General features: G+C 59.0%; 8 protein-coding genes across 8 annotated transcripts; 6 read left to right on the top strand and 2 right to left on the bottom strand.

Moving 5' to 3' along the window:
• Positions 1 to 730: 730 nt before the first annotated feature.
• On the top strand, positions 731 to 3,078 carry SCHCODRAFT_02600584 (uncharacterized protein; the record flags this gene model as incomplete). The annotated part of the gene is made up of 8 exons (XM_050344038.1): positions 731 to 1,274; positions 1,322 to 1,737; positions 1,791 to 2,312; positions 2,367 to 2,456; positions 2,509 to 2,537; positions 2,587 to 2,647; positions 2,700 to 2,867; positions 3,037 to 3,078. 8 exons carry the CDS (start codon positions 731 to 733, stop codon positions 3,076 to 3,078), a joined length of 1,872 nt encoding a protein of 623 aa, XP_050199743.1.
• A 635-nt stretch (positions 3,079 to 3,713) lies between these two features.
• On the top strand, positions 3,714 to 5,104 carry SCHCODRAFT_02505277 (Clavaminate synthase-like protein; the record flags this gene model as incomplete). Its single annotated transcript, XM_003030805.2, has 5 exons — positions 3,714 to 3,857; positions 3,910 to 4,059; positions 4,106 to 4,627; positions 4,678 to 4,872; positions 4,925 to 5,104. The coding sequence occupies 5 exons, from the start codon at positions 3,714 to 3,716 to the stop codon at positions 5,102 to 5,104; spliced, it is 1,191 nt and encodes a 396-aa protein (XP_003030851.1).
• Positions 5,105 to 5,141: 37 nt separating this feature from the next.
• SCHCODRAFT_02326475 (uncharacterized protein) lies at positions 5,142 to 6,570 on the bottom strand. Its single transcript, XM_003031191.2, has 7 exons — positions 6,212 to 6,570; positions 6,092 to 6,157; positions 6,016 to 6,035; positions 5,928 to 5,966; positions 5,794 to 5,880; positions 5,605 to 5,740; positions 5,142 to 5,518 (listed from the first exon to the last, which is right to left on the bottom strand). The coding sequence occupies exons 1-7, from the start codon at positions 6,348 to 6,350 to the stop codon at positions 5,370 to 5,372; spliced, it is 636 nt and encodes a 211-aa protein (XP_003031237.1). The 5' UTR covers positions 6,351 to 6,570; the 3' UTR covers positions 5,142 to 5,369.
• A 694-nt stretch (positions 6,571 to 7,264) lies between these two features.
• SCHCODRAFT_02629794 (glycosyltransferase family 69 protein) lies at positions 7,265 to 9,754 on the top strand. The gene is made up of 2 exons (XM_003030806.2): positions 7,265 to 8,407; positions 8,458 to 9,754. The coding sequence occupies exons 1-2, from the start codon at positions 7,485 to 7,487 to the stop codon at positions 9,404 to 9,406; spliced, it is 1,872 nt and encodes a 623-aa protein (XP_003030852.1). The 5' UTR covers positions 7,265 to 7,484; the 3' UTR covers positions 9,407 to 9,754.
• Positions 9,755 to 9,947: 193 nt separating this feature from the next.
• Positions 9,948 to 11,240, bottom strand: SCHCODRAFT_02505734 (uncharacterized protein; the record flags this gene model as incomplete). Its single annotated transcript, XM_050343166.1, has 2 exons — positions 9,948 to 10,090; positions 10,232 to 11,240. 2 exons carry the CDS (start codon positions 11,238 to 11,240, stop codon positions 9,948 to 9,950), a joined length of 1,152 nt encoding a protein of 383 aa, XP_050199742.1.
• A 939-nt stretch (positions 11,241 to 12,179) lies between these two features.
• SCHCODRAFT_02506090 (ornithine carbamoyltransferase) lies at positions 12,180 to 13,498 on the top strand (the record flags this gene model as incomplete). The annotated part of the gene is made up of 3 exons (XM_003030807.2): positions 12,180 to 12,599; positions 12,654 to 13,345; positions 13,396 to 13,498. The coding sequence occupies 3 exons, from the start codon at positions 12,180 to 12,182 to the stop codon at positions 13,496 to 13,498; spliced, it is 1,215 nt and encodes a 404-aa protein (XP_003030853.1).
• A 410-nt stretch (positions 13,499 to 13,908) lies between these two features.
• SCHCODRAFT_02629785 (uncharacterized protein) lies at positions 13,909 to 14,568 on the top strand. The gene is made up of 2 exons (XM_050345550.1): positions 13,909 to 14,231; positions 14,292 to 14,568. Exons 1-2 carry the CDS (start codon positions 13,985 to 13,987, stop codon positions 14,549 to 14,551), a joined length of 507 nt encoding a protein of 168 aa, XP_050199741.1. The 5' UTR covers positions 13,909 to 13,984; the 3' UTR covers positions 14,552 to 14,568.
• A 206-nt stretch (positions 14,569 to 14,774) lies between these two features.
• Positions 14,775 to 16,916, top strand: SCHCODRAFT_02629783 (MFS general substrate transporter). The gene is made up of 8 exons (XM_003030808.2): positions 14,775 to 14,942; positions 14,992 to 15,028; positions 15,078 to 15,192; positions 15,246 to 15,326; positions 15,397 to 15,626; positions 15,686 to 16,130; positions 16,181 to 16,534; positions 16,585 to 16,916. The coding sequence occupies exons 1-8, from the start codon at positions 14,826 to 14,828 to the stop codon at positions 16,652 to 16,654; spliced, it is 1,449 nt and encodes a 482-aa protein (XP_003030854.1). The 5' UTR covers positions 14,775 to 14,825; the 3' UTR covers positions 16,655 to 16,916.
• The last annotated feature ends 40 nt before the right edge of the window (positions 16,917 to 16,956 follow it).

Raw genomic sequence — 16,956 nt, 5'->3', positions numbered from 1 at the left:
GTGGGGAATGGGGAGGAGGGTGTTGGGACGCGTTTTTGAACGCGTATACGCGTCCGGCGACGTCGGCGACGTCACCGCCGCTGGTCGGCCGTTGACGCGCGTCTCAGGCGCGACGCACGCGTACGGGCTGCCCAACGCCCTCCCCCGGCGCGTCCTACGCGTGGCATGCGTGACGGCCGCGTCCTGGGTGAGCAGCGCGCGTTTGAGACGCGTCGACCGGGGCGGCAGCGTCGAGGGCGACGCGGGACCCGTGGTGGTTGGGAGCAAGGACATCACGGGACCTTGTTGACCGGGGCGAGGCGCCAAACGAAAAGCAATAAATGCAAGGATTAAAAGGATTAATGAAGGAATAATGGCCGCGCGTCCGGAGCGCGTGGCCATTTCCCCATTAGGGGTCACGTGCGAGGGTGGATTAGGCAAGAACTCAACGAGAGAACAAAGAGATAGCCCAATTTAGAAGGTCTTCTCGCAGGCCAAATACATGTCAATCCGCCTGGTCGTTCGTCCCTAATGAGGCGCAACAAGAGCTTTGTCTCTTTGCACTAGACTTCAGCGATTCGGACGACGACTATGGTCAAGTCAAGGGGTCAAACGGCGACAGGCGCCCGGGCTGGAAACGGCGATCAGGCATCAGCCATCTATAATTATGGAATGCAACGAGGCAAGATCAACCTCCACCTTCATTCGCGCATTCGCGCAACCAGCAGTAACCGTCGTCGCGCCAGCCGCCATGCCTCGCGAGAACTCGTTCAGCGACGAGGGCGCGTCTCTCACCTCGGAAGATGAGGACTACCCCGCGGCCGTATCGCCCACCTACGACGGCGAGCCGCGCAGCTTCGCGCGAGGGGCGGCCCCGCAGGCGGGCGCTGCCCTCCCCCTCCGCTCCCCCTCTAAGTACACGGTCAAATCTTCACCCAGCAGCCGGCGCGCGCCCTTGCGCCCAATTCAGCGCTTTCGGGCGGCGGCGCGCAAGGTGATCGCTATGCACCGAGGGACGAACATGATTCGCGGGCGCGGGGTGGGCAGCGAGCCCGGTATCGACCCCCGGCGTGCGACGGCGGACGTGCAGTACGGGGGGATCCACCAGGACTGCGTGATCGAGCTGTTCGACTACTCGGGGTGGTCGCTGAGCGCGGGACGCATGACGAACAAGGAGTTCGTGGACCTTATGGGGGACGAGCAGGCCAGCGAGCGCGATGCGTGGGTCAAGGTGCGGTGGATAAACATTAGCGGGATTAGCTGGGATGTGATCAAGGCCGTGTCGCTAGCTTATGGTGCGTGTGGTGCGCTCAGCCGTCTTACTGCCACTGACAGCGCATAGAGTTGCATCCCCTTGCGCTGGAGGATGTACTGCATCAACGCAGCGGGAACCGCTCCAAGGCCGACTACTACTCTCGTCACCTATTCATCCGTATCCTCTGTCATGAGCTCGGTAACGAGGACGACCCTATCGACCCGACCGCGACACCTGCATACGGCAGCACTCTCAGGAGATGCGAATCACCCGTGCAGGTGGACGACGTCCGAGAGTCGTACGAGATGGTCCGGAAAAGTGCAAGCGACGACTCTGAGGAGAAGACGGTGTATGGCTCAGCACCGCAGACGATCACCCGCCGGCGGAGAGCGTGGCGCCGGGGTGCGGTGGCGGCCGACGATATTGAGTCGAAGCCTAAGGTACCCATGTCCCGGCCATTGCTCAGGCCCGTCGCTTCGACGCGGGAAGTCCTAGAAGATATGGTGCGCGCGCCATCAGAGTTTGAGTGCGCAGCAGCATCTCACACGCATCCCAGGATCGCAAGAGGCGCAACGAGGAGGACGTGACCGTCGAGGCGCTCAAGCGCGACGGGCGCGTACCCGTTCGGGTGTCGCCCTTCTACATCTTCCTCCTCCGTGACGGCACCGTCATCTCCATCTCCGCCTCCCCATCGGGGCAAGCCCTGACCGCCCCCATCGCCGCGCGCCTCCGCGAGCGCGATACCCTGCTGCGCAAGTCCGCCGACCCTTCCTTGCTTGTCCAGAGCTTACTCGACCTGCTCGTCGACAAGGGCCTGGAGGTCATCGACGCGTTTCACGACCGAATCACGCAGTTCGAGCGGGAGGTGCTGCTCAAGCCGAAGATGCGGACCGTGCGGAATCTGCACATCATCTCGGGCGACCTTATTTTGCACAAGCGGACGCTGGAGCCAATCAAGACGGTCATTTATGGGTTGAGGAGGTATGACCTAGATCGGTGCCTGGCGATTGTGGATCCGGAAGAGTTAGAGACGAAGAAGGTGACAGGGTTCATGAGCCATAAGAGCAAGATCTACTTGGTGAGTCGTGCCTGCTCACTAGAACCGTTGCGTGAAGCTGACGATCCTTTTCAGGCGGATGTGTACGACCACATGGACTACATTCTGTCGAGCTTGGATATGTTCGCGAATATCACGGAAAACCTCATCGACTACACTTTCAACGTGGGTTCACGTTGCCCACTATGGGGGTCTAGTAGCTTACTATCCCTCGCAGATGACGTCGTATGAGATGAACGAGATCATGTAGGTCAAGTTCATTGAACAATGAGCCCCAGTGCTAACGTACCGGCAGGCGTCGTCTAACGCTAGCCACGATCATCTTCTTGCCTATGACGCTCTTGACTGGCTACTTCGTAAGCTCTCTTGACTTCCTTGCTAGTCCACCGTAGCTCACAAATGCTCCAGGGAATGAACTTCACCGAGTTCTGGAGCGTCAACAACAACTCGGACGTGTTCTTCTGGGAGCTGGCAATCCCCATCATCGTCGCCGTCACTGCCGTCTTCATGTGGGGTGACTTCGTCCGCATATTCCACTATCTGCAGAAGAGGTGGATTGCGCGGAATGCAGTCAAGGTGAGTTCTCTCGGTGGACGGCGCAGGCAGACATTCTCATAATCTTGCAGGCGTACCGCGCTACCTAGTATACCCTCCACTTGAGTATACCCGCGGCCTCTATCTCTGCGCTCCTATTGAGGTGGTGCGTCTGCGCGTCTGATTTATTGCGTTATTGCTGGATCTATAGGGCTGGGGTATCTGGATGCTTGTATCTGGCCGCTCGTGTTGACTTGTTCGCTCACTCTTATGTATGTTCACGACCATCGGACCGCCGCCTCTCTGTCTTAGTACAGGAATAACGTCGTATAGATATGGACTCGACTAATTCGCTCATTCATAACATGGACAACGACCTGGGAAGGGTGGTCAACTTATTGCGCTGCCCCTGTGCTGCCTCGTTTGGAAGCCTTTGTTCTTCTCGCATAATTGGCATTAAGTAAGATCTCATCATCTGTGCACCTTTGCCGCGGTCTTCCTCCTCCCAGGACGAACGGACGCACTTCTATCTGTCCGTATGAGCAGGGGCTGAATTCCTCGGCGGCGCGATAACGACGCGGAAGGCCGCATGTTCGCTGTCGAGACCACCCGAGATCGTGCGCCCCGGCCATGCGCGCCTATCAAGCCTGCGGTTAGCAGCCAGTCCCTGCTCCTCCATGACTGTTCCGCCGCTGCGCTGTTCGCTGCATTACGCGCGATAGCTCCCTGCTAGGCGCTCACATGAGCGTGGCCGACCGGCCGACGGAGGCTTGCGAGTGAGCTATCGGCGCCGAGACTTTATATATGAGGGGCGATAGCCGCACTGCTTACGGCTCTTGCTCTGTACCTCCATCTCCTCTGAGCTCCTTGCGATCGAATAGCGACATTATGGCCATTGAACTCATCCCGCTGCCGCTTCCTGCGAGCGCCGATCCGTCCAAGTTCCAGCACTTTGGGCGTGAGGTTAGGGGCGTTGACCCGGCGAACTTCACGGAGGAAGAGTTCAAGGAGATCGAGGAGGCCTTGTACAAGGTACATGCCTTGCAGTAAAGCTGGGATCGCAAGCTCACATCTTTCGCTGCAGCATGATGCGCTCCTATTCCGGGGCACTGATCTCTCTCCGGAGAAGCAGTATGCGCTCACCAAGGCCTTCGATCCGACCTGCGAGAGCTATGGCCACGGAAACAACAAGACTGGCAGCGAGAAGAAGTCGATCCTTCATCCCGATCTGAAGGTGCGTACTTCTGCGATACTCGCAGTATTAAGCTCACCTCGTGCAGACCATCCCCCGTGTTCCCCAGGTGCAGCTCATCGGCAATGGCACCGTGTACAACCACGAGGGTCTCGCCGAAGCCATGCTCAAGCACCCCTCGCATACCACCTTCCACAAGACACGCGTCTCGCCCGAGGACGAGGCGAAGGGCCACACCCGCTTCTACCGCTGGCACATCGACGCCGCGCTCTACGACCTCTCCCCGCCGAAGGTGACGACTCTGTACGGGATCGAGGTCCCCGATGGTTCGCCGCAGGTGTGCCGCTACGACGATGGAACGGGCGACGAACTGCCGGTGCCGCTGGGCACGACGGCCTTCGTGTCAGGGCGCACGATGTTCGATATCCTGCCGCAGGAGCTGAAGAGCTTGGCGGTGCGCTCGCGCGTGAAGTACGCGCCGCACCCGTATGTGTGGATGGCGCCGGCGCATGCGCTGTCGACGGGCCTTGGGCTGGAGAGCGAGGGGCTTGAGCTACCGCTCGACGAACTGCCGCCTTGGGAGGAGAGCAAGCGGAAGACATTGCCGGTGGTAAGTATGCTCAGTATACGCGCTGAGGGAAGGTAGCTCATGTCGTGCAGACCTGGAAGAACCCCGTGACGGGCGAGCTGCACTTCCAGGTGCACCCCTGTGGTGCTGCTGAACTCATCGTCGACCCCTTGCCGGAGGGTGCGAAGCGCGAGGGTGCGCTCTACCCTGACGGCGCGCATATCACGGACCTGAAGGAGGTCCGCGATCTGCTGTATAAGATGCAGCGCCCTGCTATTGCACCGCCGGTGAGCTCTTCGTCCTTCCTCGTGTCGTTGTCTGGTCCTGATGGCTCCCCAGCTTGTCTACCCCCACGACTGGAAGCCGAAGGACCTCGTCATCTTCCATAACCGCGGTGTCCTTCACACCGTTGTAGGCGCGTTTACGAAGGAGCAAGTGCGGGCCTTCCACCAGTGCAACCTTGCCGCGTCGGCGGACCCGACAGGCCCCACGCCGGAGGACGTGAAGAAGTATGCGTGAGGACGCGAGGGTTGCGCATGAGGGGTAAACACGGACGAAAGCTCTACGGTCTTTAGTTGATCTGCACTGTACTACATACAAGCAATGTTCAGGCGTTCCGGAATTCATTCTCGCTCAAATGTCGTAAAAAGAACAGTGTACACAGGTACAAGGTATATACATCGGCAGTGCTGAAACCCCCTCTGGTTCCCCGTAGTCCCGAGTCATGAAAGGTGTTGGTCACTCTTCGGCGGCACTCTACCCTCATTTGAGAGCCAGTTTCCCTCTAGCAACTCGCCAAGTACTTCGAAATCGCCGACTTCTCGGCCGAGTCGACGGAGAGCTTGTAGTAGTGCTTGACCTGGACCCAAGCCTGCACGTACGTGCAGACAAAGCTGCTGAGCGGCGGGACCCACTCGGCGATATCCTTGTCGCCTGTGCGATGTCAGCAGACGTTTTTCACCATTGAACGAGTACGGCAAGGGTTTGACGAGGAAGAAAAGAGGGGATGCTGAACGCACCCTTCGACTGGTTGAGGTTGTCGGTGACCGCGATGAGCTGCGGGCGGGTCACGTCGTTCGCGAGCGCCTCGCGCTGGTCGTCATCCCAGTTCCGTGCACCGGACACCCACGCCTCCTTGAGCGGAACGATGTGGTCCTGGATGAGGTTGTCAGCATCCGAGCGAATAAATCGACAAGGCCAACACTGACGATGTCGAGGTCAGATGGCAGCGTCGTCTTGACATTGTCATAAGCCGACGTCCATTCGCCGCTTGTCGGGTAGCAGTCGCTGCCCTCCTGAGAAGCATGTTAGCACGCTGATGAGAATCGAGGTCTGCACGCACCGTGACCTTAGTGGCGTCCCGCTTCAGAATGTACTCGCGCTGTACGATGTCAGTTTAGCCCTTTCTGGGGACGTGACAAGATACGTACGGTGTTGCAGTTGCCCTCAACTGTCAAGCCATGCTGTCAATATTGAAGCACGAATTGGAGAAAAGTCATCACTCACTGGTGATCCAGGTATGGAACCGGTCACGGCTGTACGCAGGCGAGTTGGACTCAGTCTCGACCGTCACTAAAGGAAAGTAGATCAGCAATGGGTGAATAACCAAAGGAGGACAATGCGCACAATCGGCCAGGTAAGACTTGGCCGTAGATGCGGAGATCACGTTCGGGAGGCTTCGCGGGTTGAGGGCCCGTGGCTGGAACGGAGCCGCAACCGCGAAAGAGGCGAGAGCAAGGACCACGATGGAAGCGAAGCGGGACATGATCGAGCGAGTCGAAGTACCAAGGAGGGGAGGGGAGTGAGGGGAAGGAGGAACCGACTCGTTAGCACGCCATCCAGGTGCGGTAGTTATATAGACGGGATGTCAATCCATGCATGCGTTACCATCCACTGGCTAGCGCACATGGGCGATAGCGAAACGTGCGGCGCAACCTGGTGGGCGGAGGCGCGTCCAAATGGATAGAGGCGTAACCTGGTGGTGGTCAAGTTCTGTGTGGCAGATTACTGCGCGTTATCAGCACGGACGCATGTGGTAGGCATGTCTCGTGGGCGAAGGAGATATGTCGAGGGCCGAGGAAGACAGGCTCGTGGGCGAGGACCAGGGGAAGCGAACGTTGATTGACGCCGGTGCTCAATGCTAATCACAGGTATACATACTGTCAGGGCCGAGAGAAGGCGAGTGTACAAGTCAGTCCCTCGAGTCGGGGAGGGCAAGTGGAGAAGACAGAGCATATCATTGCAGGTGTTCATGTTCGACGTTGACCATGAGCATCCGACGTACATGCGAAAGCTATGTAGTGCAGCCGGCCTAGGCGCGCGATACAGAGCGAAGGTCAAGATGGACGACTCGTTCTGAGCAGTGCAGCAGTCCAACCTCGCGAAATTGTACCTGAGCAGTGTCAGTGTCGCACTGAAAAGACCTGGTTATGGTTTTTCAATAGGCATAGCGGCGAGAGAGGTATATGTGGCACGCATACCTATGTTGGGCCTGAGACAAGCGGTGATTGGATTCGACGGCCAGTCATCTGGCAACTTCACAGCTAGATGCAGTTCGCACACAGCCTGGGAAGAATAAGTGGAAGATAGGTAGAAGAAGCCGAGGAGGGTGTATCGTCTAGAAAGTACTTGGCATGCCAGAGCGACTCAAAAATTGAGTGCGACGACTCGATGAGCACGTAGCACCCTGGAACAAGATAGCACAGTAGCGTGTCTCCTCCAGTGTGTTCAGGGTGCTCAGGCGCATACAGAGGAAGCACCGCGGCGAATATTACTTCCCGGAAGCTTCGTGGGGTCGGAAGGTCGAGAAGGACGTCGGCGTTCGGGAACAAGCGTGCACTGACGCGATCACAGCGAGCTCGCCGTCGCGCACGTTGTCTCCGGCCACCATCTCGCAGCCATGGCCATAGCCCTCCGTCGGCGGTCACTGACCCGCCTCGCCCTCGCTCTCTTTGCTATCGTTCTCCTTCGCTATCTATTCTCCTCTTCCTCGTCTTCCACAGAATCTGCACTCGAAATCCAGGAACACAACTTCATCGAGCGGGCGACCCGGGGGGACAAGAGCCTGAATGTGCAGAAGCACCGCTTCCTCCAGGCTCGCATGGGCCGCGACGAGCGCCCAGAGCTCTTCCAAGACACCATAAAGGACGGCATGGACGACTTCTGGGACCGCTACCAGCTCCCGTTCATCATAAATAAGGAAACGTCCTCCATCTCCACCCAGAATCTCATCTCCGCCATCGACCATCTCCTCTCCCTCAATGGCTGGGTCGCCGCTCTGTGCCCCACCCTCACCCGCCCCTTTGGCCAGAACAAGCACGCGACGACATTGTACAACGACATGATTTCACAAGACCACCTCTACTATGTCGCCATTGTCATCCACTCCGCGGACCACTTCCTCGTCGATCAGCTGGCTGTCGTCGTGCAGCTCGCCAAACGACTCGGCACGACGAACCTCTTCGTGAGCATGCTCGACTACGGCTCGACGGATTCGACCGAGACCCTCGTCGATCTCTGCGAGGCCGTGCTCACCCTCCTCGGCATCCCCTTCCGCATACGCCGCGTGCCGGGCATGACTGAGGACCCGCTTGCGGCGTACTACCCGCTCGAGGAGGCCCATATGCGCAACCTCGCGCTCGAGCCGCTGCACGAGCTGCACGACCGCCGCGGTATCACGTTCAAGCGCGTCGTCTGGCTCAAGGGCTTTACGTGCCCGAACGACATTCTCGAGAGCATCAAGATCTCGTTCGTGAACGAGGCTGCGATGGTCTGCGGCATGGACTGGGCGGAGCACAATGGCGCTTTCATTTTCAGTGATAGGTGCGTGTGCGCATAATTTACCACTGCCAAGTCCTCATTTGCTGTCTCAGGTGGCGCACGCGCGATATTCTTGGTGACCAGTTCCGCCAAAGCAAGTCTGCGTCCTCTTCTGCCCCGCCACGCGATGCCGTTGGCGCGCAGCGCTATACCCAGCACCTCCCCTTCCAAGTCTTCTGCTGCGAGTCCGGCACGCATGTCGTCGACCCCGGCCAGTCGTACTACAAAGGCATCCGCTACCGCGCCGGCCTCGACTTCCAGAACGTCAGCAAGTCCGACCCTGTGGTGGATCGCGCGCCGGATGCAGCGTGCCTCGACTCGTCGCAAGCGCACTTCTGCCGTGACTTGTGGCTAGAAGCAGCCCGTGAAGGAGTGGAGGAGGTGGACAATGTGCACGCAGACGGTGCTCCTCGCAAGAGGAAGGCGAAGCGCGAGGATGAGCATAGTTGGTGGAAGCGGCAAGATGTGGAACAGGACGAGGAAGGCCGACCTGCTGCAGTTGATGTCGCGCGCGGGAACGAGGACCGCCTGGGTGCGGACCCAGGGAAGCTGAAGTTCGGCGACGAGCCCAACCGGGCACCGGGACAGCGGGCTGGCGTGGATGCAGATGCGAACGTCGGCTCAGATTACGACGCATCACCGGACGAAGGCGCGGACGGTGCGAACGAGGATCTGTCCGCATTACCCGCACTCTCCATCCCGAACGCCCTCTTCCGCCCCGCCCGTATACTGGTGAACCCGCGGTGCCCGACGACATACGCCGGCGTCTCGCATACACAGCTCGCGCTCGACCTGTTTGGGCAGGTCGATGATAAGGCTGCCAGCGCGGGCGACGAGCGGTACATCTTGGAAGACTGGGAGGGCGCGCCGGAGAGCTTTGTATGCCATGAGCAGCGGCAAACGGGGGGCAGGACAGCGATGAAGACGCAGCGACGACTCGGGTTCTCGCTGCATGATGAGTTGGAGAGGGGGCGGGCGCAGGCAGCGGTGGGACCGGCGTAGACTTGTTCGACCTCGAGGGCTTATGCGTTGATGCGCTGCAAAATGGATGCTTGGTGCCAGGCGTACTCGGACAGGAATCGCGTTTGTCACTGTATGGTTAGTATATATTAGAGCTTGCGCATCGCTGTCGTAATCAATGGGTATGTTGCATAGGGAGTAATGGGCCCGAGTGTAAGACCTGATAGCAACTAAGTACCGAGCATGCGCTGATGAAGACGAAGATGAAGTTCATTAGACCGACTACCTGAACCAACCGTAAGGGCAAGCCGTATTTACCAGAGATGAAGGAATTCCGTACGAAAGAAACAGCCTCGAGTAGGTGTAGGTAAAGATGCGTATAGTAATCCATGGGAGCTCGTAAGTATACGTGTGTATAGTCGGCAAGAAAGTCGAAAGAGTAAACGTTAGCCATTCCGTAAGACGACGGGATCCTGGATGAGTCTAGAGTATGCCGATGAAGAGCGAGGTGTATGAGGTGAAATGGGCCGTGTACATGCCAGAGCATGTACGTACGACCCTTTTATCGTGTGCGTGCCAAGGCCTACAAGTCGTCTATGGTGTGGGGAAGGAGCTCCAAGCAGCGCTTGAGGCGCTTGATGGTCTCAACGCGGTCGTAGTTGCGGCTACCGCACCCATCCTTGGAGCAGCGTGCGTCCCAGCAGGCCTGCGCTTCCGGAGAGCATACTGGTACCGCGGGAGCTGGAGATTGAGAAGTTGTGGGCGTTGTGGGCGCGTCTGCGGCAACGCCCGGTGGCGTCGTCGTGCCTGCGTTTGCGGCACTGACAGCCTCAACCGCGGCGTCCACCTTGTCCTCCATGGGATCACCAATCATGGCGCGCACGATGTCGCCGCGGGGGCAGCGCTCCAGCCCGTCGACGAGCGCGTGCTTGAGCAGACGCCAAGGCATGTTATCGAGCGGCGTGACCCCGCAAGTGCCGCAGAAGTAGGGCGCGCCATTGCCGGCGACGAAGGTGAGCGGGCTGTCGAGGAGGGAGCGCCAGCGGTCGCGCCGTGCGCGGTGCAGGCGGAGGAGCGGGAGAAGGTGCACGGTGGGGAGCACGTGGAGGGGGGATGGAGGAGGCTTCCCGCACGAGTCGAAGGCGACTGCGGTGGAAGTAGAGGCGGCGCCTGCAGGAGATGGTGCGGCGGAGAGGTCGTAGATGAGGCTCGCCTCCGAGGCGGCGGCGGCTTCTGCGGACCAGTTGTGTCTTCGCGCGAGGCCGTAGGCGCGGATGGGGTCGACGGGGATTAGCTTGTGGAGCGTGAGTCGGAAGACAGCTAAGGTTCCGGGTGCGTCCCACTCGTCGGCGAGGGCGAGCGCTACATCGAGTGTAGAGAGGTTGTCGATGGTGGGCGTTGGGTGCCCGGAGAGGTGGTGCAGGACCGGCACTAGCGCTGCATCGGTGAAGGGTGTGGGGAGAGTTATTGGCGAGGACGTTGGTGCATTAGACGTGGATGATGAGGCCTCGGTGGTGTCTTGTGGGTCGAAGAGCGTGGGGAGGGCGGACAGGACGTCGTCGGACGCGGGGTCCTCGGCGCCTAGTGCGGGGATGTCGTCCAAGTCTGCGCAGAGACTAGGAGCGCCTGAAGGCTGCGGGAGGGAGAGCAATGTACGGAAGAAGCCCGAGCCGACTGCCAGCCGTCGGGCGTATGTACGAAAGCGCGTTCCCTCCGAGGAGCGCAGCTCGACGTCCGCGTCCGCGGCGGCAAACTCAGGATGCAGCGGACCGAGGGTGACCTCATTAGGCGCCGAGTAGCGCTCCGGAGCGCGTGGCTTCACGGCCAGAGACGCAGCGGTGGTGGCGAGAGGAAATACAGGAGCTGGGGCAGCCATGGTGTCTGTCGTGCGCGCTGGGGTACTGGAGAGCGCGTATATAGGGGCACCCACGAGGAAGACGACCCTGACAACGAGGCGCGCCTGGCTGTGATGCTGAGCTGTTGTACGTATCTGCGGACGCACTCGGGCACGGTGAAGGGGCGAAACGACGACGTTAAGGTCTGGAGGTGGTGAGATGAAAGCTCGGGAAGGACAAGGGTGTGGCGAGCAGCTAAGCGAAAGCGCCGCGAAGGGACTGATGACTAGCGGAGGAAGCGGGGACGATCATTTATGGCTTCGACTAGACTAAGTCTATACTGCTTACAGTGCTTTGGGAAAGCCACGCCCTCTACATGACAGTACATGGTGTCATTTGCGGCGCTTAGCCTTGCATGGAAGGAGGCTGCTCAATGTCAGCAGGCCTCGGGATAGACTGCAATGCGCCCAAAAGGAACGTGCGCAGTAACTCATGCTCGTTATGTCTGCGGTTGCCAAATCCTGAGTCAGAATGGTCTCTGAGTGGTCTTCTGTCCTTCTGCTATGTCTCACTTGCGCGCATGGCGCTTAAGCGCTGCTACCACGCCCTCAAGCGCTTGCGAGGCATCAGCATGATGAGTTGCCGCACTTATGGCATGCATCGCATCTAGGCTCAGATAGAGGTCCCCAAATGAGGAAATAAGGAGACATGGGGCGCTATAGCGCTGACAGGTAGGCGGGCGGTGGCGCGTGTGACGCGACGCGACGCGGGCATCATGTGATCGTATTTCGCGCTTTGCCCAAAATTACCGCCGCGCTTGACGCTCGAGTCAACTTGGGGTCAACCTCTACGTAGTCCCCGCCCTCCTCCCTGGCCGGTCTCGAGACGAGTCACTCCTGGCGAAGATTCTCTGAGTCACACTGAGGAGCATAAAAGAGTGAACTATCTTGCTCGTTTACCCATCCACAAGCTCCCTCACGATGTCGACCAAAATCCCCCACCTCATCACGCTCGCCGACTTGCCTACGGCCCAAATTACTCGCTTGCTCTCGCACGCTCATGCAGTCAAGCAAACGTCCTTACCTTGGTTGCAACCCCACGCGCAGCGCGCCGCCCCTAAATCCAACGCGAAGGGTGCTAAGGCTCCTACTTCCAAGAACCTTCGCCTTCCACCCCAGACGCTGTTCAACAAGTCCATTGCACTTCTCTTCTCAAAACGCTCGACGCGGACGCGACTAGCGGCGGAGACCAGCACGACCTTGTTGGGCGGACGTGCGCTTTTCCTCGGACGCGATGACATCCAGCTGGGGGTGAACGAGTCGCCGCGGGATACAGCGCGGGTCATTGGTGGGATGTGCCAGGGTATCTTCGCTCGTGTGGGAGGGAATGAGGAGATTGAGGTGCGTCTTAGTCGAAAATGACATACAGAACGTGTATATTGACAGATAATGCAGGAACTCATCCGCTACTCGCCTGTACCAGTCTTGAATGCACTCTCCTCAATGTGGCACCCGACTCAGATCCTTGCCGACCTCTTGACTCTGCACGAGCACGCAGCAGCTTTCCCGTCCGAGACGGCAGACCCATTCGCCGAGGGTTCCGCGGAGCAGGCACCTACATCCTCCAAGGGCAAGCGCGCTGTGCTCCCAACGCTGCGCCCCCTCACCATTGCGTACGTCGGCGACCCAAACAACATCCTCAACGACATGCTCGTCACCTATCCGCGCCTCGGGCACAAGCTCCGCATCGGCGCCCCCGAGAAGTACGCCGCGCCCTACTTCAGCGACGCGCCGAGCGAGCAGGCGGAGGTGATGAAGCGCGTGAACCAGCTCGAGTGCAATAAGGAGGGGATGCTCACCTGGACGTCGGACCCTCGGGAGGCGGTGAAGGGCGCGGACGTCGTGGTCACGGATACGTGGATCTCGATGGGGCAGGAGGAGGAGAAGGCGCAGCGGCTGGCGGACTTTGCGGGCTACCAGGTCACGGAGGAGCTCTGCGCGGAGGGTGGCGCGAACCCGAACTGGAAGTTCATGCACTGCTTGCCGCGGAAGCCGCAGGAGGTGGACGACGAGGTTTTCTTCGGCCCACGCTCGCTCGTGTATCCCGAGGCGGACAACCGCAAGTGGACGATCATGGCGCTGTTTGAGTGCGTAGCATTTTCTTTTTACTTCGTCGTGAAGCTAACTTGTACATCAGCCAATTGTTTGGCCGCTGGCAGCTCGACACGTCCGTGACCACCGTGCTCGGTGAGGACGGTATGGTGAAGGAGGCGGGCGCGGAGGAGCCGACTGACGAGTAGACGATCGAGCAGGTGGAAGGAGACCAGGGTGTAGGCAAGCAGACAGTCAAGCGTAGTATACTGACCAAGTTAGGGTAATTGCGGCCATATATTCGATGCATGTGCCACCCCCTTATTTTCCGTATCGACGATCACCTCTATCGCAGCGATGCAATCTCCCTCCCGTCCCTTCCCAAGATAGGCCTCACCGCAGACGAACGAGACCATTCGCATCTGTCTGCTCATCCGGAGACGTCTTTGTGCTCGCACGCTCCGTATGGTCAGGCAACGGATAGAGAGCTGTGGCGCTCGCACAGGCGGCGCTTGTCTATGCTATCAACGCACGAGAACAATCCAGCAGCGGTCCTTTACCTCAAAACCTGAGTAGGCTCTCTGGTCTGTACCTCGTACCTATCTTGAAGTGCGGGGGGCGCAGGATAGCTCGAGACCGCTATTCTTACGATCATCGATGTGAGGGTTCCTTTTCTTGTACTTGAGCCTCAACTGATGCGAGCTGTAGACCCAAAAGTCAGTCGTGTGATTGCTCGCTGTAACTTCACGAAGGCCTTCCATGTCACTGAGAGCATGCTGCTACCCCGCCCGTTGATTGAATACCCCGCGCTGCTCTTCGCTCATGACCTGCCCCCGCTCGAGCTGAGTCTTCATGCACCTGCTTCGCGCTGCGCATTCCTTTCCAATCTTCACGTCTTCCAGACGAGTCGCGCCCGCAAGCGCTGCTGCATGCACTTCACTTCTATCGCGGAGGTTCCTTGTGAGGTTCTAACGGGTGTGAGTGAATGAAACTTGCTCTAACTTTCGTTCTATAGGCCTGGACTTTATGAAAGCTGCTCGATCCCACAGGTTGGCCTCGGTATCGTAACCCTTCGAGTGCCGTTCCGTATCTCGTCCTCGCGGCGGGCTAGAATGTCACCACTGGTACAGTTCGGAGCGGACTGTGGACAGCAATTATACCATGTGAACGAGAGGCGTATGCGCGCGGCGATAAGCAGCCCAGCAGGCCACAGTGCCACAGTTGCCCGTGGGCTAGGCCGCCACAGAAGTTACTATATATAGCAATTCTGCATACCTGAGGTCTGCAGAGCGAGAGGCTCGACGGCGGCGCGGGGCACGACGGCCGCATCGGAACGTCGAGCGACCACATCAGGCCGCGAGACAGGCCTGCGATGGGTCAAACGCGTGCGGCGCGAAGATCAGGGCGCACGCCCTGTGCGCCGCGTGAGCGCCCGAGATAACGCGCGAAGCGCGTATATAAGAACATGTGGGTGTGCGGGGGCGGGCTCCAGCTTTTGCGCTTCGCGACTTGGACTCTACCTTGCTACTGCCCGCCATGGCCGATGCGGAGAAATACAGCAGCGACTCGGGCTCAGCGGGGTCGCGCCACCGGGAGGAGATCTTCGAGCGCCCCAAGGGTCTGAAGGGTCTCTACAGTCATACGGCGACTCAGGTGTGTCCAGACGTGCTTGTCTGGGGGATGGGGAGCTGAGGGGATGTAGGTGGCCATGCTCGGCTTCGTTTGCTTCATGGGACCGGGTGAGTAGCGCGATCGGCGCGGGAAGGCAGCATTTTCACAACCGATCAGGTTTGTTCAACGCCTTGAACGGTCTCGGTGGGGGAGGCCAGCTCGACACAAAGACTAGTGCCAACGCCAATGTTGCGCTGTATTCGACCTTTGCCGTGATGGCGTTCTTCGCCGGGTGGGCATGCTGTCCGCATTGTACTCCCCTCTCAGCTGACCTGCTATCCATAGGACCGTGAACAACATCATTGGGCCTCGGTACACCCTTTTGGTGGGCTCGATGGGGTACTCACTGTACATCGGATCCTATCTGTGCGTCGTCGGCATCGCCTGACTCGGCTCTGACAGCCCCATGTGCATACGCTGACGCGGATCTTTGCAGCGCCATGAATATCCATGCGGATGCGGGCCCCTTCGTCGTTGCCGCGGGCGCGATTCTGGGTATCTGCGCGGGTCTCTTGTGGACCGCGCAGGGATCTCTGATGCTGTCGTACCCCACGGAGCAGCAGAAGGGCCGCTTCATCGGTATCTTCTGGACTATCTTCAATTTGGGAGGCGTCGTCGGCGCCTCCGTCTCCCTCGGCACCAATTTCGAGTCCACGGCCGGCTCTGGTGAGGTTTCCATCGAACGGAACGTCTGTGCATCTTTTCTGACGATTCCCTTCGCGAAGTCGGCAACAGCACGTACATCGCCTTCCTGGTGCTCACTGGAATCGGCGTGGCCATCCCCATGCTAATGGTCAACCCGAAGACCATGATTCGTAGTGATGGCACGAAGGTCGCTACCCCGCGCCACCCGAGCTGGAAGACGGAAATTCTGGGCCTCTATGTTACGCTCAAGACGGACCCCATGATCCTCCTTCTCTTCCCCATGTTCCTCGCGTCGAACTGGTTCTACACTTGGCAATTCAACGACTACAACGCGGGGTTGTTCAATATTCGCGCGCGTGCGTTGAACAACTTGGTGTACTGGATCGCGCAGGTCATCGGCTCGGTGGCGATTGGCTTGCTTCTCGACCAGCCGCGCCTCTCGCGTCGGGTTCGTGCGTTTGCGGGCTGGGCCGTGCTGTTCGTCATGGTGTTCTTCGTCCATATCTGGGCGTACTTCTACCAGAAGTGAGCGCTCTTTACTCCTTGCTAATATCTATGCTGACCCTTTGTGTCAGGCGCTACACGCGTGATGACGGCCACGCCCTCGTCGATATCTACGACTCGGGCTACGCCGGCTACATCCTCTGCTACGTCTTCATGGGTATTCTCGACGCGATGTGGCAGACGACGTCGTACTGGCTCATGGGCGCTATGTCGAACGACGCGGCGAAGCTCGCGCACTTTGCTGGCTTCTACAAGTCCTTGCAAAGCGCGGGTGCTGCCATTGCCTGGAGGATAGACGCTCTCAAGACGCCGTACATGAACCTTTTCATCTCTGAATGGGTTCTGCTTGTTGCCGGTCTGCTCTTCACATTACCGATGATGCATCTGCGTGTGAAGAACCAGACGACGCTGGAGGAGGAGACGCTGTGAGTTCATCCGCCTTCCTCACCGTTGATCGTTGCTTACCTGTGTCTAGTGCGCGTATGGACGACGCGGGACACATCGCGCCCGTAGAGGAGGTCAAGAAGAAGATTGGCGAGGCATGAGCACCCGCCGCCAGTCCACACGATCTCCGGCTTCACACTTACGACTTGCGAGGGTTTTTGTTGTTGTATCTTGGTCACGTCGCTCGTTGTCTTAGCTTACGGACCTTAACTTATTTTCATGACAACGGAGTAGTGTACTCTGGCTCGCTAACGAATCATATCGGATACCCCCTGCACTGCGCCTGCGTGGAAGAATGCTGACGGCAATGCCACCGAGTCCGCTGCATGGCCAATGGAAGCTAGCGTGCAGTCTGCATCGATTACTATCGGCTGTCGAACCTGATTCTGGTGCGGAAAGGGCC

This window comes from Schizophyllum commune, assembly GCF_000143185.2.
Source record: "Schizophyllum commune H4-8 unplaced genomic scaffold SCHCOscaffold_7, whole genome shotgun sequence".
NCBI lineage: Eukaryota > Fungi > Basidiomycota > Agaricomycetes > Agaricales > Schizophyllaceae > Schizophyllum > Schizophyllum commune.
This window is presented reverse-complemented; position numbering and strand designations above follow the sequence as displayed.